This window comes from Ipomoea nil, unplaced genomic scaffold, assembly GCF_001879475.1.
Source record: "Ipomoea nil cultivar Tokyo-kokei standard unplaced genomic scaffold, Asagao_1.1 scaffold2480, whole genome shotgun sequence".
Classification (NCBI taxonomy): domain Eukaryota; kingdom Viridiplantae; phylum Streptophyta; class Magnoliopsida; order Solanales; family Convolvulaceae; genus Ipomoea; species Ipomoea nil.
The window spans coordinates 757,557-785,462 of NW_017618908.1; the positions used below are offsets into that span (position 1 = coordinate 757,557).

The 27,906-nt window shown below is 37.8% G+C and overlaps 4 protein-coding genes across 11 annotated transcripts; 1 reads left to right on the forward strand and 3 right to left on the reverse strand.

Annotated features, from left to right (window-relative positions):
- Positions 1–2,548: 2,548 nt before the first annotated feature.
- Positions 2,549–5,051, reverse strand: LOC109152809 (WAT1-related protein At5g47470-like). Its single transcript, XM_019300461.1, has 7 exons — positions 4,297–5,051; positions 4,147–4,212; positions 3,938–4,054; positions 3,474–3,744; positions 3,239–3,400; positions 2,959–3,110; positions 2,549–2,866 (listed from the first exon to the last, which is right to left on the reverse strand). Exons 1-7 carry the CDS (start codon positions 4,491–4,493, stop codon positions 2,752–2,754), a joined length of 1,080 nt encoding a protein of 359 aa, XP_019156006.1. The 5' UTR covers positions 4,494–5,051; the 3' UTR covers positions 2,549–2,751.
- A 489-nt stretch (positions 5,052–5,540) lies between these two features.
- Positions 5,541–7,984, reverse strand: LOC109152812. Of its 3 annotated transcripts, none has more exons than XM_019300464.1 (3): positions 7,691–7,984; positions 7,475–7,593; positions 5,541–5,819 (listed from the first exon to the last, which is right to left on the reverse strand). In XM_019300464.1, the coding sequence occupies exons 1-3, from the start codon at positions 7,846–7,848 to the stop codon at positions 5,794–5,796; spliced, it is 303 nt and encodes a 100-aa protein (XP_019156009.1). In that variant the 5' UTR covers positions 7,849–7,984; the 3' UTR covers positions 5,541–5,793. The 3 variants fall into 3 exon arrangements, with proteins under 3 accessions (XP_019156009.1, XP_019156010.1, XP_019156011.1); XM_019300465.1 differs by lacking the exon at positions 5,541–5,819 and adding an exon at positions 5,841–6,073; XM_019300466.1 differs by lacking the exon at positions 5,541–5,819 and adding an exon at positions 6,273–6,537.
- Positions 7,985–11,803: 3,819 nt separating this feature from the next.
- Positions 11,804–15,803, forward strand: LOC109152807 (uncharacterized protein At1g04910-like). Its single transcript, XM_019300459.1, has 9 exons — positions 11,804–12,379; positions 13,153–13,243; positions 13,450–13,526; positions 13,748–13,836; positions 13,931–14,120; positions 14,189–14,370; positions 14,599–14,701; positions 14,807–15,135; positions 15,209–15,803. Exons 1-9 carry the CDS (start codon positions 12,137–12,139, stop codon positions 15,588–15,590), a joined length of 1,686 nt encoding a protein of 561 aa, XP_019156004.1. The 5' UTR covers positions 11,804–12,136; the 3' UTR covers positions 15,591–15,803.
- Positions 15,804–16,057: 254 nt separating this feature from the next.
- Positions 16,058–27,750, reverse strand: LOC109152804. 6 transcript variants are annotated; one of them, XM_019300453.1, is made up of 15 exons: positions 27,415–27,750; positions 26,165–26,221; positions 24,247–26,078; positions 23,804–24,157; positions 22,394–23,039; positions 21,919–21,971; positions 21,728–21,838; positions 19,763–21,654; positions 19,452–19,560; positions 18,716–18,899; positions 18,425–18,492; positions 18,235–18,344; positions 17,306–18,148; positions 16,579–16,675; positions 16,058–16,414 (listed from the first exon to the last, which is right to left on the reverse strand). In XM_019300453.1, coding segments are annotated over exons 2-15 (6,321 nt in total). In that variant the 5' UTR covers positions 26,167–26,221; positions 27,415–27,750; the 3' UTR covers positions 16,058–16,394. The 6 variants fall into 6 exon arrangements, with proteins under 6 accessions (XP_019155998.1, XP_019156000.1, XP_019155997.1 ...); XM_019300455.1 differs by having other exon boundaries at positions 21,734–21,838; positions 27,388–27,750; XM_019300452.1 differs by having other exon boundaries at positions 27,388–27,750.
- Positions 27,751–27,906: the final 156 nt, after the last annotated feature.

The window sequence follows — 27,906 nt, forward strand, 5'->3', positions numbered from 1 at the left end:
GAAGAAGAGTGTATATATACATATATAATACTCCGTATGTGTTTAGAACAAATTGCACTTTTGGTCCTGTGAGTATTAGAGTACTGACAATTTGAGTACGTGACTTTCAAAACTCTCAATTTAAACCTTTAACTATGCAATTTTTGGTAGATTTGGTCCTCCGGGCCAAATTGCCGACCAATTTTGGCCGGAAAAATTAAAATTATTTTTAATTATTTAATTATGAGGGCAAATTGGTCATTTTAGAGTCTTCTTCTTCATTCACCCCTTCTTCTTCGTTCTTCTTCTTCTTCATCCTTGCACTGGGAGCCCGGTGGTGGATAGAGAGAATTGTGCCCCTTCGATTTGGCCCCCGTCACCTCCACCGCTATCCAGATGGTGTTCGGAGACATGGTGGCGATTGCGTTGATGGCCCCCGAAAAATTTGAGCCGCGACGAGTACGCCTCTAACCACTCCTCTGGCAGGATTGGCAAGAGCTTGATCTTCAAGGTGAGGCAATTTTTCTCAAACCTTCATCGCTTATGAAATGTGAACATAAGATTTGATCGGAATTCGCTTATCTATTGATTTGCCTGTTTGGATTTGGTTTCTTTGATAGAATCCTGTTCATATTTGTGCTTAGAAATTCTGATTATTTGATATAGGGTTAAGTTTTGCAATAAACCTTAGAAATGAAATCTTTTCAATCCAGTTCATTAAATTATATGGAAGAAAGTTAACAGGGAAGTTTAATCACATGAAGAGTTAGTTTATGATCCTATAGATTTGATTGCTATTGGAATACATTTAGAATTTTGTTCTGTTGAATACTTGAATTGATGAATAAACGAACACAGATTGAAGAATTCTGTGTATCTATAGGAAGGAAAAACTAGACTTGACAGAAGATACTCTTTTGCAGGTGAAAGATGTAATGAAGAAGAAAGAAGAACTTCCAATTTGCAATGAAGGAGATCTCATTATGGACCAGTTAGTAGAATTAACGAGCAAAGGATGTGGATGCCTCCTCGTTATTGATCATGATTATCATCTGCTGGGCACATTTACTGATGGTGACTTGCGTCGCACATTGAAATCTAGCGGCGAAAGGATCTTCACGCTCACAGTCGGAGAGATGTGTAACAGGTAATCTCACCGGTTATTGGATTTGATGCTTTTTACACTTTGATTTCATAATCCCCGAAAAATGGATGATATTATGGTGTCTGGTTGTTCTAATGAGTCCAAGAGGAGGATCGGATCGGAGATTAATTTGGCTCCCAGTGCAAGGATGAAGAAGAAGAAGAAGAACGAAGAAGAAGGGGTGAATGAAGAAGAAGACTCTAAAATGACCAATTTGCCCTCATAATTAAATAATTAAAAATAGTTTTAATTTTTCCGGCCAAAATTGGCCGGCAATTTGGCCCGGAGGACCAAATCTGTCAAAAATTGCATAGTTAAAGGTTTAAATTGAGAGTTTTGAAAGTCACGTACTCAAATTGTCAGTACCCTAACACTCACAGGACCAAAAGTGCAATTTGCTCTATGTGTTTATACCTTTCTCTCTTGGGACTGCTTTGATTTTCTCACTCTTAATACGATGGAAAAGGTTATGTGATGATAGCAATATGATTCATTATATTATGTTGTGGGCCTTTATTCCCGGTACCGTCATAGTGTGCGAGTTTGAATCTTATACGAGACCTTTTTACTGGTCTTGGTTTGAACTGGTTAGCTATAAACAACATATGTTAATTTATCTTTTTATAGTTTTTGTCAACTAAGGTCACAATGCGAACTTTACCTATAAAGCATATTCAGATTTGAGTTGGTGAGCAATCAAGTTGGTTTACGGTTTACCTCCCTTCGATCCCGATGTAGAATATATAGGCGATAGGGTCAGTTTTGGTTACGGATCCTTTGCCCAGTCTGTTTGTTGGTTTAACTTGTAGAGCTCACCAGCTCGGAATAATACTTACAGTGGGTCAAAAGTTTCTGAGCTAATAGCTAGCCTGTAGAAATAACCAAAAGTCCCCCTCACAACAATAAATGTGGTATTTATAGAGAAGAAGATGGAACAGGTTCCCGCTGTCTCGCAGTATGTACGACACGTGGAACCTCAGGGCCCAAAGGAGGTTGGCCCTGTGCTCTGATATTCCTGAAGGTACCGCATCCTACTGGGATTAGGTCGGTAGGTCGGGGTGCAAATACCTTAAAGGCACCTGCGTACGCGGCCTTTAACGGAACTCGGCAAGCGAGACGGTCGGGAGAGTATGAGTATGAGGTCGGTGTGGATCAGACTAGTTCAGCTCGCGCAGAAAGTCCGCTACCGACCACCGTATAAGTACGGTTATCGGGAAATAATCCCCATCAAATTTATTATAAGCTAAGATCACGAAACGTGCTTTACCTAGAACACATCTTCGAATAGTAGATATAAGCTTCCCCGTAACTCTAAGATTCTTCATTCACATGACATTTATAATTGTGTTAAACATAAGAGTTTGTTAGAAAAATTCAACCCCATAGTTAGTATTCTATAATCTATAATCTATATGCACGATTGGATTAACTAATTAACTAATCTTTATTGCATTATCTGTCCGAAGGATTTCACTGTTTGGAGATATACACATTACATTATAGTATTACACATCTGCTAATCATGAGTTTCCCATTCATATATACAACATTCTATCTTACCTTAACACTAATTAACTTTTTTTTTTTGAAAGGAACACTAATTAACCTATTAGATATGTTAATCATAATCAAGACAAGAGAGGTTTCTCCAAATCATACTCACTCTGATAATCAAACTCCTCATTCCCCTTAGCCCACAGCACGAAATAGAGCCCGGTGAACATTGTAAACATGCCCGCAAGGCTGCAGGTCAGAACGAACCCCGTGAGACAGTCTCACACAAGACTAACCAAACGCAAGCAGTACTATATATACGTATTGATGTAAGCCCGTACCTTCCTGTAGTGACCGAGTCTCCTAAGATGATGACGGAGAGCATGATGGAAATGACAGTTCCAACCGGGCCGAAAACAGCCACCATAACCGGCCCCCTTTTCTTCATTGCCCATGCATTGAAGCTTGTCGAGGCTCCACTTATGCACCCCGCCTGTATGTATACGTTAGAATCCAAGATTAGGCCGAGGTCACGAGTATACTGCACACAATAAACTCGTTTCTTTCTCTCTCTCGAGACTCGAGAGTCTGAATATGAACAAGGAAGAAGCAAGGAAATACCAGAAGAGAATAGGCAACGAGGGCGTGGACGCTTATTTTGGAAAAACCAATCTCTAATCTGTGGTTTTGGATCAGCTCAACTATTACGGTTAAAACTGTACCCATCAATGATGTTATTGCAGATATGGAGATTGGTGATGGGAAATCACCCAATGTAGCAGCCTGCAATTCGTTTACTCGATTCATGCCACATTGCCACTGCAAAAGATGAGAAATCCACACAAAAAAAGCATACCTGCAAGACGATAACGCTTGATAAGGTGAAGACGGCTATGACTAGATAAAAGGAACCTATGATCTTATCGAAGTCGAATGTGCCATTGTCGTGATAAGATGGTGGAGCTTGCAATGTTTGCAATGGCTGCAATGGCACATGAATCTGTTTCGACGAGTGATTGTGGGAGCTATCTTGCAAGACGCTCATTAGTATAGCCCCAATGACACAAAACAATGTTCCCACAATTTTGGCCTTGCTGTACTTGCAACTCAGCTCCACCTTCTCCAGCCTGCTCAACCACAACGTGCAATTAGATCTTGGGCTAGGGTCACTCAACTGGGCTATAATGCACACAGATCAAACCAACAAAAAGATTGAATCCAACCAATTAGCTAGTCTAACCCATGGCCTTATAAACTCATATGTTCTCTCTTATTTTATCAGACTCTTAACACTAAGAAAGCGAAGGATTGTTTGGATACCTGAAAGCCCAGGCGATGAAAAAGATGAGCCCGGGCGCGAGATTTGGCATGGCTGTGGCAATTGCAGGCGATGTGAGACGGATTCCCTTCATAAGCAATGACTGGAACAGTGTTACCCTGGGAAACAGGAAGATCAAAATCTTGAATTTTCTTGATTTCATTGTCTGACATGATAAATAAATAGATAGCACACAACATTAGTACATTACCCTCCAAAAGAGATTAACAGAAGTTGAATCCATAGTTTCATACACAGTCTTTTAGGCCATTGGTGCCTGCAAAAGATGAAGGGAAACGAACGATTTAGATCCGCCATTGATGCAGAGAATGAAGATGAAACCAGAGAATAGAATAATTGCCTTTCTAAAATGAAGGAGAGAGGAGCAAGAACCACAAAAGTGGCAAAAGTGGAGAGGATGATGAGAGATGAAGGCTGGAAGCCTAAGAACATGAGATAACTCAGAACCACCGAGTTCCCTGCATACAGAAACTGCACCCCTATCAATCCCCCGATCAGCACGGTTTCTTCAAGCGCTTCTCTCCTTAGAATTCCCATCTTTTTAACCCTTTGATCTTCTTCTTCCTGCTCCCTATCTCTTTTTTTGTTTGTTTGTTTTTGTTTTTTTTGTTTCCCTAAATGTCTGTTCTAAGCTTATGATTCTTGGTTGTATTTCTCCAGGTGTTTCTTGAAAGGTCTGACAATGATTATAGCAGCCTGGGGAATCTACTTATCTATCCTGTACTGCTATTCAGCTACCTAACATTCAATATAACATCATAACTTTTTGCCAGTTTTTCCAATCTCTCACTAAGTTGCTGATTTCTCAGCAACCAAGATGAGGTGATGGATTGCTATGATGGGGATATGGTTTGGGAGTGAAATTCCCAAAAGTTTGCCAATTTCTTGATTGTGTCTCTCTGTTTTCACCTCCCATTTTTGGATGGTAATCCTTTGTGTTCTAGTTTTAGCGGTGTATATATTTGTGACTTCCCAAAGTAGTGGCTATATGTTTTTTGTGGAATGAAGGGTTCATGAGTTTTCTTACTTGTTTGAAAAATTATCATGTTTATTATATACTTTAAAATTCGATTGGTCATTATACATTTATTACCTTATTTAGTCATCCAGACAATTTTTTCACTATTTCTTTCTTGGCTATTGTTAAAAATGCACAAATCTTAACTTTTCAAAGCAAAATTGTAAAAATTATTTGTAGACAAGGCAAGAGAAGTTTAAATGTTTGAATTGCTCTTGTATTTGGCTATAAAATTGGCTAGACTAATTACAGTCTAGTATTAATTTGGTCCAATTGAAAGTCTGAGAATCAATTATGCTCTTTTGAAATAGTTGAAGAATAATTTATTGTACGGGAAAGGTGTTCTTTAAATGAAGAACACCTTGTAACCCTAATCAATTAATAAGGTAAACCAACTTAGATTGTTCATAGCTGACCAGTCAAACCAAGAAGGCCAATGCAGCTCCCATGGGGTGTTGAACTTGATAGGAGGATGAGCGAATATGTGATTCTAAGTCCTCAAAGAAAAACAATACCCACAAATAGAATCACTAAAGTGAGTGAAACAACTATTTTTTAGAACCATGTTGATCAAATGGTAGTTCAAGAATTCAATGCTGTGATATATGATAAACATTGTCCCTGTAGGGCACTAGTATATCTTGTCTTGAATATCAATATGATTGAGGATGTTCCAATATCCAATGAAACCAACTACCTAGCAAAGGGTACAAGGATAAAAAGGTTGTTTTTTACTACTGTTTTGAAGTTCAAGAAGTTATTGATGCAGAATGTTGCTGCAGTGATGGCAAAAGCTTGATTTTCCATTCACAGGAAGTGTCACCTTGGTACTGAAAGACCCAACTCTAGTTCAACAACAAAAAAACTCAGCATCAGCAAACCATTCAATAGAAAGTCGAAACGGGGAAAGATGAGTTTTGGGTACTAAAAACATGAATCAATCTTTATAGAAATTTTTAACAAATATGATTTCTTGTACAAAAAAATCTCTTCCAAGAATGGTGGAAAACTACTCTTATAATTCCTTGAGGTTAAGATACATTCAAGCAGATGATCCACCAGAAACAGCAAAAACGAGTTCACGTTCCATCAATTTCATCTGGGAAAAGGAGAACTTTCGTCACCAAATTATGGTTGCAAGCTAAATCAAAATCACTTAACATACAGGTTGTGAAATTAGTTGCTTCGTTTATGAAACTGGCACATTTTGGAGAACCCTAATAACAGTGTCAATCTGCTCTATGCTGATATAATAAAGAATTACATAGTTGCACCACAAACAATGTATACAAACAGGATTCAATGCAGAATGATAATGAAATCTTATTTAATATTCATGTGTTTTACATCCAAAAAAGGAGACAAACTTCAGGCAGAAAAAGTATGACCAAAGTACAATTAGCATGTAGAATAAAATCTAAACTTGAATTCCCTACTAACAATAAATATATTTTCTTTTAGGATGCTAACAAGCTTTCAAACTTCAGAATAACACACTGAAGCATAATTGGATGATCTCTAATGTGCCAGTATATTCTTTCATTCTTTTGGAAACTCATGTCCCTGCAGGAATCAAATATTCCAGTCAGATAGGCAGATAGCTCATCAGTCCTTCCACCCCAAAATATGGTGCAATTTTTTCACTTTAGTGATTGTTGGATATATTTAATTACAACAATTTCAGGGACATGAGAACATGTAAAGCAGTTCTATCTTATGGTAATGCTTTCAAAGATGGAAACATTTTAGCGAGAGGTCTAAGGTTAGGGACAATTATTTTAGAACATGAAGTTAAATAAGTTGCAATTAGTTTTAAGCAAAATAAATGGTTTCTCAAATAGATATTGGAGAAGAAAATCTAAAGTATTTTCATATAAATCATGTGATCCAAAACCGGTAAACAACCTTGATGTTGGTAATCATGACAAGACCCCCACCCACCCCAAAAAAACAGAGGTTGTTTTGGACCCTGCAAATTTTCTATTATGGATATTCACACAAGAAATAAAGAAACAACTATGTTCATGCATTATCCACACAGCACACTTTAAATCAAATAGCAGACTGAAGTAATCCCTCTCTTTTCGGCAAATTAATTTCACTATTGAGCAGCAAATAAGTTAATGATTTTTCATTGCAAATATAATGGCACAATTTTCATTTAAGTAGAGAAAGGACTACATCCCCAGTAGTTCTAGTTTGAAACTATTACTTAGTTGTTGTTTTTTTTTATTCATACATTGGGTTTCTCAGCTAAGCCCCCATAACCCTTGCCTGTATTACTTAGTTACTCGTGCATCTTTACACTTTGTAAGTCACTAAAGCATAACTATCCATGGTCTAGAAGATAAAATTAAGAGGCCTGGAAACAGAAACAATGCACAGACAAAGAAAGGCAACAAATTTATCTAGTCCATGATAAAAAGAACATACTTTTTTTTGTTATTTGGGACTAATAAAAGAACATGCTAGAGGCCTGGAGAGGTGCAGCAGAGAGTACCCTGTGTAAGAGCTCTACAGTTCCTAGATGTTGAGCTCAAGCACGACGTCATCCTCGCCGTAGCTACGGCGCTGTGCAGCGGCAACATTGATGCCGCGCATCCCAACTCCGACGGACACCTATTATTATTCATCATTATTCACTGATCCTTAATGCAAAAAAAAAAAAAAAAAAAAGATATTTGTACAGATACACTGGCATATACGGAGAAGCAACCTGGAGAAGGAGAATTGACGAAGAGGAGAAGAAGTTGATCTGGACGGGAGAGAGGATTTGGGAAACGACGACGTAGTGGATTCTAATTTGGGCTTAATTGCAGATCTGATAGAGGAAATGGAAGCTCGATTGATGATTCTGCTGCATCTGGAAGCCATCTTCGAAGGAATAGTAGAAGCTGAAGCTGAAGCTGAAGCAGAGCCGCAAAGACGGGAAGATTTACGGCTTGTCGAGCTGACAGTGGAGATTCGTGGCGAGGCTTTTGGACTAGGGTTTAGGGTTTTACGAACAGGTCCTCTCAGAAATGAAAATTATACATACTACCCTTTTAACTTTTAGAAACTTTGCACACTACCTAATTTGGGCCTGAACGTTTGAAACTTCATTATTGGATTTATTGCGCCATATTGGATCGTACAATTGGGCCACATAGGCCCAAAAGTGGAGGAATGCAGAAGTTAGATCTCATCTCATATCTACTTGCACTCAAAATCTTTTGGTGTTGACCCTAATTGGTAAACGATCATAATGAGATAACTAGCTTTAGATTGCTTAAATTAAAAAAAATTAATAGACTATTTTCACAATGAGTTAAACTTGGGACCTTGTGCCCTTGTGGTTACAACGAGTTGAACTTCGATTTTTGTGATTACTAAGTCAACTGTCCAACCAATTTAGTTGAGATTGTCTCCAAATGGACTATTATGTTAACGCAATTGCAAAATTGGAGAATAGACTCGTGTATATTTGCGTTATGTGTGACTAGGTGTGTAAATGAGCCGAGCAGTTTGCGAGCCGCTTGGTCAAAGCTTGGCTCGAGCTTGATCAACTTCAAACTCGAGCCGACACATTTCGTAATCGAGCTCGAACTCGAGCTCAAATGTTTTAAGTTCATAGGTCACTTAGCCGCTCACGAGCCATATACATACATACGTGTGTGTGTGTGTATATATATATATATATATATATATATATATATATATATATATATATATATATATATATATATATATATAACCGAGCGGCTCGCGAACCGCTCAGTCAAAGCTCGACTCAAGCTCGAACCAAACTCGGTCCTACTTATTATTTATCGAGCTTGAGCTAATCCAAACTCAAGTCTAGCTCAGCTCTTTTACATCTTTATGTGTAACTAAATTTAAATCAATCATACAACAAAAGGCATCTAAATCGACCCTTCTTGTATTCTAATCAACTTTACATGTTATGTTAGTTACAAACACCAAACAAGCTTTAATATATAGTAGAACATGGAAAGGTGAGTTCTATGTATGGCATATATATTCTCTAAAGAAGCTACTCATCATCATTGTCATCACATATCTTTAATTACTTTGGGCCCAAATTAAATATTACTCCGTACTACTTTAATCTTTTTCTTTTCCGGTCAATAAAAAGCTTATTGTTACTCTGACCAAATTAAAGGATCATTATTAGTCCACTAGCTTTAAATTTTTACCAATCTTAGATAGTATGATGAGGTTTTTCATCACATGAATTAATAATTTTCAAGAAAATTTTCGGTAGTGTTTGACTGTTTGGTTAGAAAGTACAAAACTCACTGCAGGAACTAAAAATTTGGTAAGAAATTCATATTTGAGTGACTTATAGTGGATAAAATTGATAGTCATGAAAGACTATATGTGAAAATATCACAAAATTTTAAGGACTAAAAGTAGAAGTAAAAAAAAAAAAAAGGCAAAAACAAAATGTATTTTTTTTAATTAAAATATGACATTTTTACATATAATATTGTAAATTTTATACTATTTTAATCCCTTGTCTAGATACTTTGAATAACTAGGGATCTGGATGACCTAAAACTCTTGAAATGAAGGCACGAATATCTGCATGCATGGCCGCTGAAAACGACGAAACTATACGGTCCATGATAAATATATATATATATATATATATATATATATATTATTACTAGTTTAGAGTATGCATTAAATAAACCACAATTTTATATAATACTCCCTCCGTCCCATTTTCCATGTCTTACTTTCCTTTTTAGTTTGTCCCAAAATGTTGTCCTCTTTCCAAAATTGAACATCAACATCATTCTACTTTTCCAATTTACCCTTATGACTTTTGCTTTTATTTCCAAAAGTAAGAAAAGTGAAGGGCATAATTGGGAAATGACATAACATTTACTTTAATTCCTTAAAAAGCGTGTAAAAAGCAAATGAGACAACCATTTCGGGACGGAGGGAGTAGATCATAAATCACATTAGAAAAATTTTGTCTGACGAGTTTGATCGAAATAGTATTTATAATATATTAAATATTTATACTTATTTGTTTCTATATAAAAATTATGTTTTATCTATTCAATCATCACTTCCCAAATGAAATACATATATTTGTTGTAGAAGTAAATGCTGTCACATTGTTTCCCTGCACACAACAATAATTATGGCATTAATTGAGGACCCTTTTATTATATATATATATATATATATATATATTTTTTATTTCATTTTGTGTTATGGTACTATATATGGCCTATTATTGCATGTAAGAAGCTATAAAATTATTAAATAATGGGGCCAATAACTGGACCAACAGACAAATTACAAGTATATAATTATTATTTTAGAATTGTTCACTATACATTATCATATCGTTAGAGACAAAATGGGTCATATTCATATAGACCGGTTTAGATACAATTTTGTATATTGGAGCGTACTATGTCGGATTATTCGTTTGTGTAATTTAGGCGAGTTAGTCCAAATTTAAATTATTCGTATTATTTTATTATTCTTAGTTTACTCCATTCACATCCCACGACATGTATTAAATAAATAAATAAAAATAAATAATAAATATATAAATGGACAATAATATCTTTGAATGCCAACTAATAATTAGTCCATCAACTTCACATCTCCACACATTTTTCTGGTCAACATAAAATCGTCCTTCCTGCGCACTACTAAATATTAGCCCATCACAGTAATAACTTTTTGTACCCAAAAAATGTAAAATAAATTAATAAATAATAATAATAACAATAATAATGAAAATAAATAAATAAATAGCAGTGTACCACTGTACTGTATAGTGTATAGTATCTTAGTCTAGTGGACAGTGGAGAGTGGAAGTCTTGTTTGGACCCAACATTTAAGACGATAATGAAAAATTTGTAACGCAACGGTCACGCCACGCTTGACGCAACATTGGTTTACTAAAAATAGATTGGTTTCGCCGTTTCGGAGTTATTATACCGGCGACGAGTTTATACACACTATACATTTTGATAGTGACTACGAATTTTTTTCGTCATTTAAAAAAGAGAATATTTCAATTATTGTCATCTGACTATAAAGACTTTGTTAATTTCAATACTTGACTTTCAAAAGTATCAATTTAGTACCTTGACTATGTAATTTTTATCAATTTTGGTCACTGGTTAAATTGCTGGCCAAATTTTATCAGAAAATTTTAACAGTTAAAAGATGAATTCGCCGGAAAAGATGAATTCACCGGAAAAAATAGCCTCATTATTTTAACTGTTAAAATTTTTTCGCGAAATTTGACCGACAATTTGATATTGATAAAAATTACATAGTCAAGGTACTAAATAAACACTTTTGAAAGTCATGTGCTGAAATTAACAAAGCCACTATAGTCATATGACCAAATTTGAAATTTTATATTTAAAAAATATAAATAGACTTTTCATATTGAATGTCACGAGTTTAATTTTGATCAACACTCTTTCGGTCGAGTAAAGGATAACTAAAAACTATCAATTTAGCTCACTAATTCAGTAGACAACAATATTAAGAGAAGAATCAATGTTTGAATCTCGGCAGCCACAATGTGGAGTTATGTCAAAGTGAGCAAATCCCTTCTGCGCACTTATATTTGACTTCGTATGTTGAGTCATTGCTTTACAAATATTTTGTCGGTCCGAGATGTGAAGATATCGGGTTGGGAATTCAATCTTTTCGGAGAAGAAAATGATAACTAAAAAGTAAAAACTATACCTGTAAATTCCCATTATAACCTTCAAAGTTGAGTGTATTTCCTTGATGATGGGCAATAATACATGGCTACTGTAATGGTTGTCAGTTCACAGACTCCCTCACTGCAGGTTGCAATTCTCCAGAATTCTATCAATCATACATCACTGCCTGCAATATCAAAAAATCAAAAAATATTAATTTTTTTTTAAAAAAAAAAAAAAAACCCCAACTTTTAACAACCATGTTCACCTGAAATCTTGGCTTTTCTTGATCTCTCTCTCTCTCTCTCTCTCTAATTCTGATTTTCACACACACCCATTCAGACTGTCTAAAAAGCTCGCGCCTTTCAACTTCAATTCTCTCGCCTGGGTTCTTCCCAAACCTGCATTGCGTAGAGAAGTGGGGGAGGTGAGGTTTAATGGTGATATGAGAGCAGTGGGATCGAGAAGAGATGGGCGTGGCTAAAGCTTGGAGGTGTGGCGGCGGCGCGTTTGCTAACGTGGCGGTGGTGCAGCACCGGCAAAAGCAGCATTTGGTCGTCGTGACGGCGGCGAAGAAGCCGATCTCGTGGACGGCTGTGTGTGGGTTGATACTCTTCGTCTTGGGTTTGATTTCTCTCTTTACTGGCCACCTCGTATCTAACCTCGAATGGTACTCCCACAAGTTCATCAAACGCCCATGGTACTCCAAGCTGGTAATATGCTCATCTTCCTCCATTATTTGTTCAATATCTCGGGGTTATAGCCGATCAGTTCAAACTAAGAAGGTTTAAATTAGTCTATTCTAGGTTATCCTCTCGGACTAATGGGTCGTTTTCACTAGAAGTTGAACTTGTAAACTTCTAGTTACAAAGTCGATAGTTTGACCAACTTAGCTGGTGTAATGTTAGAAGTGTTGAATTTTATGTCTTAAACGAAAATGCCAAAAAAAAATAAAAATTGCCCAAGATTTTTGTTGGGTGTTTCCCGAGTTTCTACCCTCGGACACAATGAATAATCCCCTAACTGAATTGTAGGCACCTTTTTCAGTGGGACAACTGGCCTGGATCGAACTCTTGACCTTTGGTTAAGGAAAAATTGCCCCATATGGTGTTGTGTCAAATTCTGTTTTAGCCTGAATTGTAGGCACCTCTTTTTGGTGGGACAGCTGGTTTGAATCGAACCCTTGACCTTTGGTTAAGGAAAAATTGCCCCATATGGTGCTGGGTCAAATTATGTTTTAGCCTATAAATAAGTAAAAATCTTGTCTTTATAAGTAGAAGTGGAAATTTGAGCTGAAATGGTGTGGTTATGATAATGTGGCTTGTAACAATTTACTTTTACTACAAAGTTTTATGTATAATCTTCTCTTGAATGGGACTTGCTTATATAGTCTCTGCCTTGGAACCTCAGTTTTATATATACCAACCTGGGAAAATGCTGTTTGTCCTGAAGCTGTAAACCATCTTCTTCTGTTGATATCATGTAGGATAGGAGGACCACTGCATCAATTGATATTTGGAAATCGAAATACTCGGATTTCTACTATGGATGCAGTGAAAGAAGCCATGACTTTGCTCGTAAGTTAGCCATATAAATATGATGTTTGTAACCCTGATGGTCTACCATTACAATTAATAAAAGAACAGTTTCGCTCCCGTGGATGTAGGATCTTTATTCTTGTTCTTGTTTATCTCAATACATAATAGTTTGCCACTATTAGTTTACCTTTTGGCCAGAAAAAACGAAAGAAAGAAAAAATTGTTTCTAACATTGTTTATTGTAGCTGCTGTTAGTGAGCAATCATCAAATGGCTATTTACTTATTGCAACTAGTGGAGGTCTCAACCAACAAAGAACTGGAGTAAGTATAGTTTTTGTTTTTTGTTTTTTTGTTTTCTTGCAGATTGTTATGAAAGTGAAGAGAGGATTTCTATTTTCTAATGTGATGTCGTATATTGTCTCAAACTGTCATATAGAAAAGAGAATACAAAGCCCTATAAATAGGTGCCAGAAGACTACGAATAGCAAACAAGTTTTCATATATCCTACCTACCTAAATCCCTAAGATTTGTTACCTTTCAGATAACCGATGCAGTTGTGGTTGCACGGATTCTGAATGCCACATTAGTTGTGCCCGAATTGGATCACCATTCATTCTGGAAGGACGATAGGTTGGTCGGGATTTTGTCGTTTACTTGGCAGCCCATAAAGCAAGTTTCAAGTTTAATTTCAACCATTTCCTTATTTCATCTTTCTGGAATGCAGTGATTTTCTCGACATATTTGATGTGAACTGGTTTATCCAGTACCTAGCAAAGGATGTCACGATTGTCAAAAGAGTCCCGGAGAAGGTCATGACATCGATGGAGAAACCCCCGTATACAATGCGTGTTCCAAGGAAGTCAGAACCGGAGTACTATTTGGGCCAAGTACTGCCAGTACTCCAGCGAAGACGTGTAAGTAGGCGAGCTCATTTCTGCTATTAGTTCTTTTCCAATGCTCAAGAAAATACGAAAATTTGCAGGTTGTTCAGTTAACAAAGTTTGACTATCGGCTTGCAAATGATCTAGATGAAGACCTTCAGAAGTTGCGTTGCAGAGTGAACTACCATGCTTTAAGATTCACGAAACCCATAAGGAGTATGGGCCAGAAACTCGTGATGCGTATGCGCAAGATGACTACACGTTTCATTGCAGTTCATTTGAGGTTTGCTCCGCTTTAATTGAGTTGAACAATCAATATGAGTGTTTGATTAATTAGCTTTTAGTAACAACTTTAGCATTTGGTTAAACAATCAATTTTGGCTTATTTGACCACTATTAGCTGTTCCACTCCTGTAGACGTAGGCACATTGTCGAACCACGTAAATCTTGCATTCTTTATTTTCTGCCATTATTATTGTTTCTTGTTTATCTCAACAGTATTGTATCACAGGTTTGAACCGGATATGCTGGCGTTTTCGGGATGCTACTATGGTGGGGGAGATAAAGAGAGATATGAACTGGGGGAGATAAGAAAACGATGGGAGACTCTACCTGTAAGATTATAGGCCTCGGTTAATCTTGGTTTATAGACGATTTGTTTCTCTTGCATATCCCTGTTCTAAATCATTTGGGAAATTTGTCCACTTTGTGATATGCAGGAGTTAAGCCCGGAAGAAGAGAGAGTGCGGGGGAAATGCCCTCTTACGCCCCACGAAGTTGGTCTGATGCTTCAAGCGCTTGGCTTCAAGAACGACACCTTCCTTTATGTTGCATCGGGGGAAATATATGGTGGAGACAAGACTTTGCAGCCCCTAAGAGACCTCTTTCCAAACTTTTATACCAAGGAGATGCTGGTTGGGGAAGATCTGAAGCCTTTTCTTGCGTTTTCTTCTCGACTGGCTGCTATTGACTACATTGTGTGTGAGGAAAGCGATGTTTTTGTTACCAACAACAATGGAAACATGGCAAAGATCCTTGCTGGTAGAAGGTAACAAATTGCTTTTCTGTTTTCATGAATTTGGTGATCTTGAACTTATTTTCTTCCCCTCATTGTGCCAAAGGAGGTACATGGGGCACAAGAGGACAATCCGACCAAACGCCAAAAAGCTCAGCGCTCTATTCATGGCACGGGAGAAGATAGGGTGGCGTGCATTCACCCGAAAGGTTAAATCGTGCCAGAGAGGATTCCTGGGAGAGCCCGAAGAGACAAAACCAGGGCGTCCCGAGTTCCACGAGTACCCTGCATCCTGCATCTGCCGTAAACCATTTAGATACTCCAACATCGTAAAAAACCATAACTCAGAAGGCGTTCCGTCCCTCCTGGTGGCAAAATCCAGGTACAGATACCAGCGTAGCGACAAACTCTCGCGGAAACTTGGTAATGTAACATCATCATCATCCTTACTAGTAGAGATTGAGCATGAAGATTCCCTGTCTGACTAAAGGAAGTGTAGAAAGGGATTGTTAGTTTCAGGGTGTGTGTGTGTATTGTGTATTGTGTAATGTAATGGTGCTGAGAGTGCCAATTTTGGTTGTGTGATAGAGATGAATGCTGAATCTGTATATAGCTAAGCTTGTCACTTCCTGATAACTAGTTAATATTGTCCACACATATATATATAAGATAGATTATGTACCACACGAATTTTACCCCAAGTGTACTTTCAATTAGTGGTTGCGAATTTTCTTGTAAATCAAAGATCCCGAACATACTTTCAGGTTGTAGCAACAAGTTTTCCGTAAATCAAAGATATATTAAGTATAATTTCTCATATATAAAAGTCATGAGTTCAATTCTAGATTTTCCTAGTATAGTTTACTATACTATTATACATAAACAAAATATACCTAATGTACACCATCAGGTAATAAGGACCTATATGAAGGCAAAAGCAAGAACTGAATAATGCAAAAGTGAAATCAATCAGCTTCCAAAAGTAACAAATAATGGATCACTTCAAAAAGCATATTCCAGCAATTTTTGATCCAACTACTTGAATTCCATATACAAACTATTGAGTAAGAACTAAGAAGCGCCGGCCGCAACATCATGATTCTGTAAGGAACTAAATCATTATGGTAATCTACCACCCTAATTCTAACAGCTAATGCACCAAGAAGTGAAAGAAATTTCCCATTGCCATTTTCACCTCTTTAATATAAAAAATATACAACATTTACGCCGTCTTGATTGTTGTTGGCATGGAGAATCTCTGGATTGCACCGCATTTATTCCAAAAGGGCCTATTAACCATGGCTATTACCACCTGTTACAAATAACATTCTCAAATTAACTTGGTATTCAATCTTATTTTCACTACATTTTGATTTGACAACCCATTTTAGGAGGGAAGGCCAGAAGGGACGTGGTATGAACCCAAGAAAAATGCTTTTTTATTTTTACATTGCGAAAGTTGCATCAAAGATTTACCTTTAGATGTGCCTCTATTGTGGCTTTTGTGACTTCTGTCATGCGAAACAGTTGGGAACTTTGAGATAATAAGTGAGCTCTGCAAGCCTTCCAATAACTGCAATCCACAAAAGTCATGTCATGAAGTCACGATAAGTCAAGCAACACGGAAAACCTGATGTACTACTACTGTAAGAAGTTATTGATAGCAAGTGAAAATACAGGAAAGCAAATGGCCACAAATTAGAACAATACATTAAATGTTTCAATAACATGCTTAGGCCTTCAATATCTTCAAGACAAGAACAGGTTCAAAAGTATTCTATATCTTCTTTTCTCACTTTGCAATAACATTTTTAATTGCTTTCATGCAACTATTTCCTTCATGATCTTTTCCTAGTTCAAGAAAAACCAACACAAGCACATTGTGACTTGTTTATGTATAAAAAAAAAAAAAGTTACATTTTCACACAACATCATTAAGCATCTATACATGTATGTTCCTAGATCCTGTTTAGAGTAAAAGATAAGTAATTCCACTTAAAGCAGTGAATTAAGAACTAAGCATTCTAGGATACAAATTATATGGTGAAAACAGATTTACGACTTGGTTTCATACTTGGGTATATAAGATTTACTATCCAGACTAATAGTGAAAATACATAATATTCTCCAACAAGCAATCAAGCACAAAATGATATATAGCATGAAACAACTAATCAAATAAAGAAGAGCCCAAGCTACTCACCCTTGATGTTGGCTGAATCCTACGATTTGACCTGCGTGGCTCACTGGTTTCAGAATTTGACTTGTCATTCCCCTCATCTTTTATTGACTTTCCGCTGGTAGCAGCACGGTTTAGCTTGTTCAGCTGTTCAGGTTTGTTCTTCAACTTTGAAGCCTTCTTACTAGGTTCAGCAGGAAGAGCCTCTGAAGAAAAATGTATGGAATCTTCAGCGACATCTTCAGCATTCGGACCAAACTTGACTGAATCTGATTGCCCTGATTCACTCTTTTCATAGGTGATAATGTCCTTTGCCACATGGTCAGTTGAGGTAGCATCACCGGAAGTAGTCGAAGTTGATTTCAAAAAGTTATCTTTCAATATCTTACTTGAAGTGGGTGGTTTTCTAGATTTAAGAGCTTTGGATCTTGAATCAGCGATAAGCTTCTCCCTTGGATCAGTTTTAGAATTATTTCTCCATCCCCCAACTCCTGATCCTGTTGGCATCACATATTTTGCATACTTGGCCGCCTCATTTGTTGAACTGGTCTTAATGCCCCTGTTTGAATCATAATGTTTGCTTACATCCATAAACTTCCTCTTCTTTCCAGGTCTAGGCACGCCAAAAACAACTTTTGGCCCTTCTTTTTGTAAACCAGATCTCATAGTTCTGAGTGTGTTGGGCTTATTCTCATCCATCTTGCTGCCAACGTTAAATATTTTTTCATCAGCAGATAAAGGGAGCAACTTGGTTTCTTCATTTGTCCCTGATTCTGGCATATTGATATTTGTCTTGACCTTGGCCTTTTCCCTGGCCTCACTAGCAGGATTTCCTAACTTCATTCTCTTCTCCTTTGGAGTATCACCCTGCAAAGCATATCAACCAAGTAAAATAAACTGCAAAAGCCATTTTTGTTGGTAGAATATTTTACAATGCCCATCTGTACGCCAACCTGAAAAGAAGATTGCTCTTTTGAAGGGAACCACTCAATCCACTCTCCATCCTTCCAAACAAGTCTAGGACGGAGATGCCAGACTCTCACAACTGCATTATCTCCTCGAGCTGCAAATAGGTCCCCATTTTTTGAGCAATCATTATTAGTTTATCAAGGAAAATGGAAAATGGAAAATATAATAACATACCTGGAAAATTGACAGTAAATGTAGTTTCATCCTTTTTGTTCTTTTCAATAATGACACCTTCCCTCCAGCTTAAAACATATATAGAAAGATTATAGGGTTATCTTTTGAAATTGAGCTCAAATTTGACAAAAACAAATGTTAATCCTAGGCATAATATATTTTTGAAGTCAAAAGTGCCATAAGAAAACGACAAGTCAGAATGGTTAGAGCCTGTTTTTAGGACAAGATGAAACAAAGAATAAATTTCAAAGCATTGAAAGTTGAATAAAGCATAGAGGTAAATATAATTACCAATCATGGATCCACGCATCGACTTGATCACCAACAGACCAAGAGTATTCCTTAACTGCTTCTCGTCTTCTCTTTCTGGCTCCGTCAGAAGAGATCAGAAGGGTCATAGGATGTGCAGCACGTATTCTAGGCACCTCATCACCATCTATACCTAAAGGTATCCACTCCTTTAGCTGTGCTGAACCTGGAAGGACAAGAACTGATAAAGTAACAATATCTAAAAGGGGCATCAATGCCAAAGTGTAAAGAAATCATTCAAGCTCAAAAATAGAGCTCATCCAAACTAAGAGCAGAAGAGTATAAAGAAAATGCATTAAAAAAGCTGCCAAGTGCATTCAAAAGGCTAGTTACAAGCATCGGTGTTCGAATTATATACCACAGGTATATTGCTGTGCATTATGCACAGGTAGTGAGTTCATATAGTGGGAACAGCTTCTTCACATTTTCACAGTTTTAGAATCATTACATAACCTAAACCTAAATTTAATTCAATTCCAAACTAATTGATGATGCACTATGAAATAGAATGAGAAGTCCATGACATGTCCCCAAAGATGTAAACATGAATCAGAAAGCATACAATATGCAGTCCTGTTAGAAACCAACAATTAATCACATCTAATCCTTGTTCAAGAATTAAGAAAATTTTTGCCAATTTGCTGCTGTAAACCTTTAGTGCTATGCATCTTCAGCTTATGGAGTTGGTGCAATATCATACATAGACAATGCTCCTTACCTTTGTCAGATTGGAGTGTTGTGTAACAGACAAAAGCATTCCCATCCTTTAAACTTAATACATTGGCCAAGAACCATGCATCATTAAAATCACCACTATCCCTAAAAACCTACAATCAGAGAAAGAAAAGAATTACAGAAGAAACAAATATTATACACCATCAGCACACTATTGCTAAGAAGTTTAAATAAATTAGTATGGACATGTGGAATATAAGTAGAATCAAATTAAAGTTCATGTGGGAGTACTTCAATGACAATAGGGAAGCATGATGTCAACTTGTAAGTTATGATCAGTCTTAATGAACACACCTCAACATGACAACCCTCTTTTATATTGTTTTCTTTTGTTGAACTTGCATTGTTTCCATTCACCTCCTGAAAGGAAGTTGACCTCGAGTCCATTTTGGGCTTGGTAGAAACGTCAGGGGTCTTGGTCAATTCTGATGTATTAGGACTAGGAACCTTGCTGTCTCTCATATCCTTTTCAGCACAAGCAATGGATGATGAGATGCCTTCTTCTTCTCTGATACTTCCTTCGATTGTATTAGCAGATATCCCTTCTGGAAGAGGTGATGGACCCATTGTCAAGGCATGTGCTGCCTTTTTAGATGGATCCTCAGATTTCTCCAGACAAACATCAGAAGCATTTTCAACACCGTTGAAATCAGATCTCCCCACATTCACATCATTTGATTTCACACCCTGCTCACAATGTGCTTCGGAAACTTTCCAGTAGCCGTCAGGTCCCGCTTCAACCAATTCACTCAAAGTCAAAGGATCCCCCATTGTAACAACTTTTCCAGCATGTGATACTGCTTCAGAAGCTAATTCTGCAGCCTTCACTATTGCAACTAAATTTTCAGCATGCCTTGCAGCAGCAGAAGCAGCCTCAACTCTTCTCCTAGCTGCCTCCCTGGCAGCAAAAATAATGGAACCAGAACCATTGGGCTCATCCCCACCCTTCAAAATGGATGCGGGAGTTGCACTTCCCAAGTTCCTTACAAATTCAGGAAGAGAATCAGTCCTGCTTTCCAAGGGAGCATTTGTGCTTGATACCAATGCCTCATCAGCCATCTGTCTCGCCTGTGAAGCAGCACTTGATGCAATTTTGGCAGCTGCAGCTGCTGCTTTAGCGACTGAAGCAGCAGCTGCTATAGTAGCAGCAGCAGACGCCAGCTTAGTCTCAATGTCAGACATCAAGCCAGAGTTCTTTTGTTTATCCAACTGACTCCATACACCTTGGCAGTGACCAAGTGCAGCAGCCGCATGTTTAGCAGCCTCCTCCGCTTGTATCTTAGCCTCCTCAATTTTGTTCATATCGAGTGAAATTAGTTTCCTTTTCTCCAAATTGCCATCCACTCTTTTACAGTGATCAACAGATATGGACGAAGCAACTGTGTTGGACTTGCATTTGGACACAATGTTAGGAGTGACGACAGCAACTGATGTAGAAAAATGGCTGCTAACAATAGGGGCTGACAATGTTTCTGTCTGGCTTCTGGCTACCATTGAGACATGTCCAATATCCTCAGATGAAGGAGCTTTTATTGACAAATGGCAATTGTTAGTAGGGGCAGAAACTGGTTCAGCTGGAGCAGTTGGCAGGGAGATCTGTCCAGGACCCTCAGTACTGGATGTCTTTTTTCTCTTTCTAGTTTTTGTTAAACAAGTAAATTCGGGTGGTGCTGTTCCCTTTTCACCATCAATAAGAGAAGTCTCTGCAAGAACACCAGAAAGCATACCAGGGGCCACAGGACTTGGTGGTGCATACTTTGCTCCAGTAGAAACAACGCCAGATGGTTCTTCAACAGGGGTCAAATTCACGGGCTCTGTAGTAGGAAAAACTGGAATACGAGTGCTAATGTCAAAAGCAGAAGTCTGTGGAGTAACCCAGGATGCAGTTAAAGGAGTCTGTGATAGCCAGGAAGTAGTCTGTCCAATGAAATTCCGCATGGGTGGAGTCTGGTAAGGATGCAAAGGGGAAACTGCTTGATACCCCATAACTGCTCCCTTTGCTGTACTGCTTGGTGGCAGACCATCACAAGATGGAGTAGCCATATTCCAAAGAGGAGACGAAAGAGGCATCATAGGAGTAATGACAGGTATAGAAGTACCCTTGCTACTTGGTCGAGCAGCTGATGCAGAAATAACTTTGCTGTGATGCAAATCCTGTTTGCTTGGTTGATCTGGTGTCTTTAAACCTACATTTCTCAATTTTAGAATATAATGGCAAAAGATTTAAAGCAAAGGCATTTCTGAAAGAGCGTTGGCTACCTGAACCTGATTGTATTCCAGGCACTTCAGCACTGACAATGAGAGATTTCTGTCCATGAAACCTTTCTACACAAGAACGCCATGCGGGCTCCCAAATGCTCCTCACTCCATCTGTAAGAAATGCATCAGACATTGACCACATTTCAAATTTATCTCAATAAATAAACTGAGAATACAACCAATAGACTAACCAGAGGTCCCAAAGGCTGAAATCATACAAGCCTCATCAGGTGCTGCACCTTGACTGCAATAACCACCATTCAAACACTTAATTATTATAATAAACAAAACACCAAATGACAGACATGTGACGAATGCAGGTACACACAATCATTAATCATCACCAAAAAATCAGTCACATCATATTTCAAGGTTCCTATGGTCTCTACCATCAAAGAGTCAAAAGATGAATTCATCAAATTGCATATCTCCTTCTGAAATGAAGAAAGTGATATATTAAGAAATCACCAATGAACATTTTTGAGCCATCTATTGCATGCAGAGCAATCAAAGTGAAAGTAAGACGTAGGCAAAAGGATTTCCCACACAATAGGTTTAGGAGAAACATGCCAAACAATAAAAAGATGGGTTCAAGCGCTATTTGCATAAACATCTTTTGCATATTATCTGCTATTATGTTATCAAATGCTACAATTAAGAACTCACATCAAAGATCCATAAACAAAGATTTGTGCTCGTAACTGCACTTGTTGTAAATCAGTAAAAGGCTGTTGAAATGATGCCGGAGGAGTGGAAGAGTTCAGATCTAGAAGATTGGATGTTGAATTAGAAACTATGTTCCCAGTCTTTGTACCAGTACGCTGGACATTTCCAACATCAAATTGCACCAATTGACCAGCACCAGAAGGGCCCAAGTGCATACATGAATTGTCCACCCTCTCAGAGACTTTGACAGGAGTTCCCTTCACTTTCCCCTTCCTACTATTCTCTCTTCCTGACTTACCAGAGCGACGCCTTGTTTTATTCTCAGACCCACCTTTTGTGCTGCAAGGTGGTGTTGCCTTGTCAATTGGCTGAGGATTTTCCTGTACAACCTTAGTGTCAGTTGTGCTACAAGGAAATGATTGCAAGTCAATGTGCGTCTCTTTCGTAGATAAATCTACAGCAGAACTCACGCACATTGACTGCACTTTACCACCGTCATCTGTATCCTGAGGAGGTGGAAGACTCTGAACTGCACCCTTATTGCCAACCTCATTCTTTTTCCTCTCGGTTTGCAGACACTGAGTGGCTGTCCCATCAACAGCAGAACTCAAGTCAAGTGCACCTTGTTCCTCAGAATTTTCTTCCTCTGCAGGATGCAACTTAATTAATTCAGAAGAAAACAACAAACCATACACAACGCAGGTGAGACAAAAACAATACTAAACAGCAATAGGTACAAATTGAACCCAGTAATCAAAGCACAATTAAAGGATTTAAAGGCACAAATAAAGCCTCAGTGAGTCAGCATACAGGCAATCTTTTAGTGCAGAGGGCAAGAATCAAACAGGTGCAGAAAAAGAAATATAAATGAAAATAACTTTCTACCAGTCTAATATTGATCCTTTGTAATCCAATAACTTTATCTGTTCAAGATATCCAAGTTTTTTATGAGTAATAATGCTGTTTATAACAAGCTTGATTGGCGTGAGTGGCCGTGCACTCTTAAGAGAGGTCGGGAGTTTGAACCCCCTCTCGTATGAAAAAACCAATCTGGCCAGCACTTTGCCCCTTAATTGGGCCGGCCCGGTGCAAATGGGGATTAGTCTGAGTATGGTACGGGCTTAAAGGTGCCTCCTACAGTTAGGGGGCCTGCTCAGGACACCTCATGGTCTGACCAGAAAAAATAATGCTGCTTATATAGTGTGTACATCACTTCAGTTGTTTTCATACAATTAGAAATTGAATCAGCAATAAATCATCCAAGGAAGAAAGAAGAATCAGGGAGACTTTCATTCCACATATAGATAAAAAAAAAAAAATAATTAACCTGAGTTATTTATGATCACTAACTACCATTGTAAGAAGTATTGATAAGAAATAATGATAAATGAGGAAATAAGTCCCACACACCTCCAGCTTTTGATGATTTTTTCCCCTCATTATCTGTTTGCTTGCCAATGGTTACTTTTTCATCATTAGTGCCTTCTTCTGCTACAGAGTCATGCTGCTGACCTCCTATTTCTCTAACCAAAGAGCAGTCTTCATGAACTTCACCAGCAACATTGGCTTGGTCAGTTTGTTTAGAAGCCTCCATCATAGTAATGGAATGATCCGTCAATGGTGTTGCCACAAATGTGTCTTTTTCAACATCAGAAACAGGACCTAGCTGGCTTCCCATATGTGTATCACTTCTTTCAGAAAGTGGGACACTGTCCACTGTGTCATGTGAGGAGCGGTTTGCATCTTCGACCTCAGTATCAGAAGCTGCAGAGCAATAACCATAAAAACTGGTCAGAGACAAATAAATCTAGTAAAACATTTAATTCTCATTCCTAAAAACAGAAAAGGAGTACCTTGTTTATTCACCCTTGAAGTGGCAAACTCTGACCCATGAACACTATCAGCATGTTCTCTACACTGTTCAACAAGAGAAGATCCAGCTCCCATGTGATTATCAAGTGATTTATCAGGTTCCACATCACTAGCAACAACAGATGACACCATTTCCCCACTCTCAACAGAAGAAGCAGTTTGATTGTTGTTGCAGGTATTAATAGGCTGCTTTGAGTACACATCTTCTCTGCATGGCTTCTCAGGTTCATCTAGGACATGGGATGAGACATGGTTTCCATCGCCCAAACCCACTTCACATTCCATAAATTCATCATTCCCACCTGCCAAATCCTCACCTACAGGTGTCTCCTCATGAATTTCAGAAGGAACAGATGCATCTCTTGGATTGCTAAGATCATCTCCATGATCAATACAGCTTTCATTAATAGCATTAGAATCCAAATTGCTTTTCTCAATAGTATTATGTTCTTGTTCAGTAAAACTACTTTGTTCATATGGTGTTTGTGTAGACAAACCCTCCACCAGCTCAAGATTGGAGCCTTGGTCATCAGTCTCTCTTACCTCTTTGCCATGTCCCTCTGATGCACAAGTGCTCTTAAAGGAAACAGATTGCTCCTCATGCTGCATACTATCACCTTCAGGTTGATGTTCGCTTTCCATCACTTTGGAAGACACAACATGTGACTTGCTAACATGAGGAGATCCAGTAGATGGTGCATTTTTCTTGCATCCTTCAGCAGTGAGAAAGTTACACTCCTCATTTCCCAACAAAGTAGAAGATTCCTCCAAATTAGTAAATGTATTTCTAACTCCAAGTTCTTTAACATCTTCTGCCTCTGAAGTAACATTAGATATAGAATCCTTACTAACAAGATTATCACTTTGAAAAGCAATCCCACTTAACTTTTTATCATCCATACTAATGTCTTTGTTCACTGTGATGTTGTCCTCCCCACCTTTACCAAAATCACCGGGTAAGCCACTTGTAGTTTGATGAATATCATTTATTTTATCATGGACATCTGGATTCCCCAGAATTATAGTATCATTGTATGAAGAGCAATCTTCAATTTGAACTTGAATCCCAGAAACACATGGATCTCCTCCATTTTGGTTAACCAAAGTTTCATTGTGGGAAGCATTCACTTCTGCTTGATTTAAATCACTATTTTCCCTTTCAGTCTGTAGGCTTTTATCAGTAGTTGTTTCAGCACTTACACTGTTAGCAACATTTCCAGAAGACGTTCCTGCCACTTGTAATGTACATTTAAGATGGTCTATCTCTCCTTCTGTTGTCTCACTAGACCTAGAAAACTTATCCAGAAACTGATCAGCTTGTACACCTATGATGGGATCTTCAACACAGTCTATCTTATCATCCTCCTGTAGCCTAGGTTCGGTTTCATGGGTCACATTACCCAACATATTGCCACCATCTGACTCCTGAACAATAGCGTCTACAGGAAGATTATGCTCTTGACCAACCGATTTTAACAGCATTTCAACAGATTCTGAAGAAGTTGCCTCAGACCAGACATTGTTGCGCCCAGGGATGGAGCAAGACTCGGTAGCACTTGAACTGAACTCTATTCCACTACTTCCCCGAGAAAAATCCTCAATCCACTGATTATCTTCCTGACAAGGAATTCCAAGAAAAACTTCGTTTTCAACTAAACTGTCAAACCTTAAATGCCCCTGTAGACTGTCATCAAAATCAAATCTGGGAAGAGCAAAAGGGCGCAAAACAGAAGAGACTTTTGAGCTATCTTCACCAGCTAGGTGAAGATTCTTGCTTTGGTAATCATTGTCATTATAGTCCATCTGTGTACCCCTGCAAAATGAAAAGTATTATAAACATGTGTGTGTATGTATGTATATATGTACGTATAAGAGGAAAATAGTGGCAAGGGTATTTACATGCGTTACATGGACTCTACCTTGAATCCTATGAATTAGGTTTTCTCATGAAACAATCTGCATGTAAAATGTGTGGATATGAATGCACAAAATTTTATTTCTAAAACATATTATCCAATACCAGCAAATGGGGTTGCAATTCAGATCCAGGCTCAAATGTTCATGTTTCAGTTTAAAATTTATCGTGTAATAATTTGGACTAGAGTCCAAATGTTTGACTCAAAATGCATTATTTCTAGTCAATATGAATATTGAAGGTTTTTTTAATGGAAGAACGGCTAGAGGCTAAAAGATTGCATCGCTGGCATAAGGTATTAACACAAGTCATTGAGTTTAGGGAGTCAAGACAGGGTTGGTGTATGGTATTAACACAAGCTATTAAGTAATTATCCATGTTTATGAACAACAATCATAAACTCTCACGCTATCGGTGGGTATAGAAGCAAATACAAATTCTCAAAATGTCTACTATCTAATTAAGTGATCAATGCCAGCATGTAACATTTCAGGTTTCCACATTTAAACTCTCATTTTCTAATAGAGAACTAGAGAATATTTCAAGTCATTGTTCAACTTTATCTGTACTATAAACTGACACGAGTTCCATCGCGGTTCAAACTTAAATCTAGATTCAAGCAAAGTGGACAACTGGACATCAAATGATTTATTGTGCCTCTGAAATGGATGCAAGCATGCAACTTTTTCAATTGAAAAGTATATTATCTCTGAAATTAAAATAAGATTAATCAATAGAATCCTGTGTGATGCTCTGAAATGAATGCAATTGCCAATAAAAGAAAATTGAAAAGGAACTTAAGGCCATCAACTGCATCTTAGATTATCAGTATTACATTATTAATAAGGCCGCAAAGGTTAATATGCATAATAATATTACATAATCCACCAAAGCCCTAACTCTTCAAACGACTTCACACCCTGGCCAATATAACCTAAAAAATGGATATTTTTCCAAAGTCATCATCATTTAAGCATGAAATCTACAAAACACACTGACAGTTCGAATCCTATTCCCTTCATTTCTACATTTCTACCACGACACCTAACAAGGAGCGCATTTATCAAAGTGAAACCATCATTTCAGCATAACATATGCATAAACCCTATGAATGCTTCGAGATATGACTAAAATTCAGAGTCATTAATATCCAAGACACTGAATTTAAGCATCAGCTCAATCGAAAAAAGGAGGAAATGAACAGTACCAGAAGAAGTAAGTCTAGAGACGCTACCTCCCTCCATTCGAAGACGAAATCCCGATCAACTCACCCCGACGGTACGGCCACTTGATGCTTCATAACAGCACCAGCTAGGGTTTTTACGAAATGGTTGACAAACCCTAGCTCAACTCGCACCTCAAAAGTTTAAACTGCTTCGTTTCAGCGAATCTCCGGAGCCTTAAGCACCAAAAGGAAGTAGATAAAAACAGAGGGAAACTGAGTGCAGGCCGGGCTATAGATACAGGTGTCCTGTGCATATATAGAGAGAGAAAGCCAGCGACTGGGTATGGGAGGAGTGCGAGTTCTGTATCAGTAGCGTAATTGGGCTGTGTTTGGAGAGAGAAATACAAGACCGCTACTCCTATAGTCCTATGAGTTTCATGAACCCAAAATAAATAAATAAAATATTACCTTTATTTCACTTTTTAAGCTATTTCTTATTCCACATAAACATTACACGTCCAACCAAAAATCTAAAACAATCTACAATATAATTAGAATATT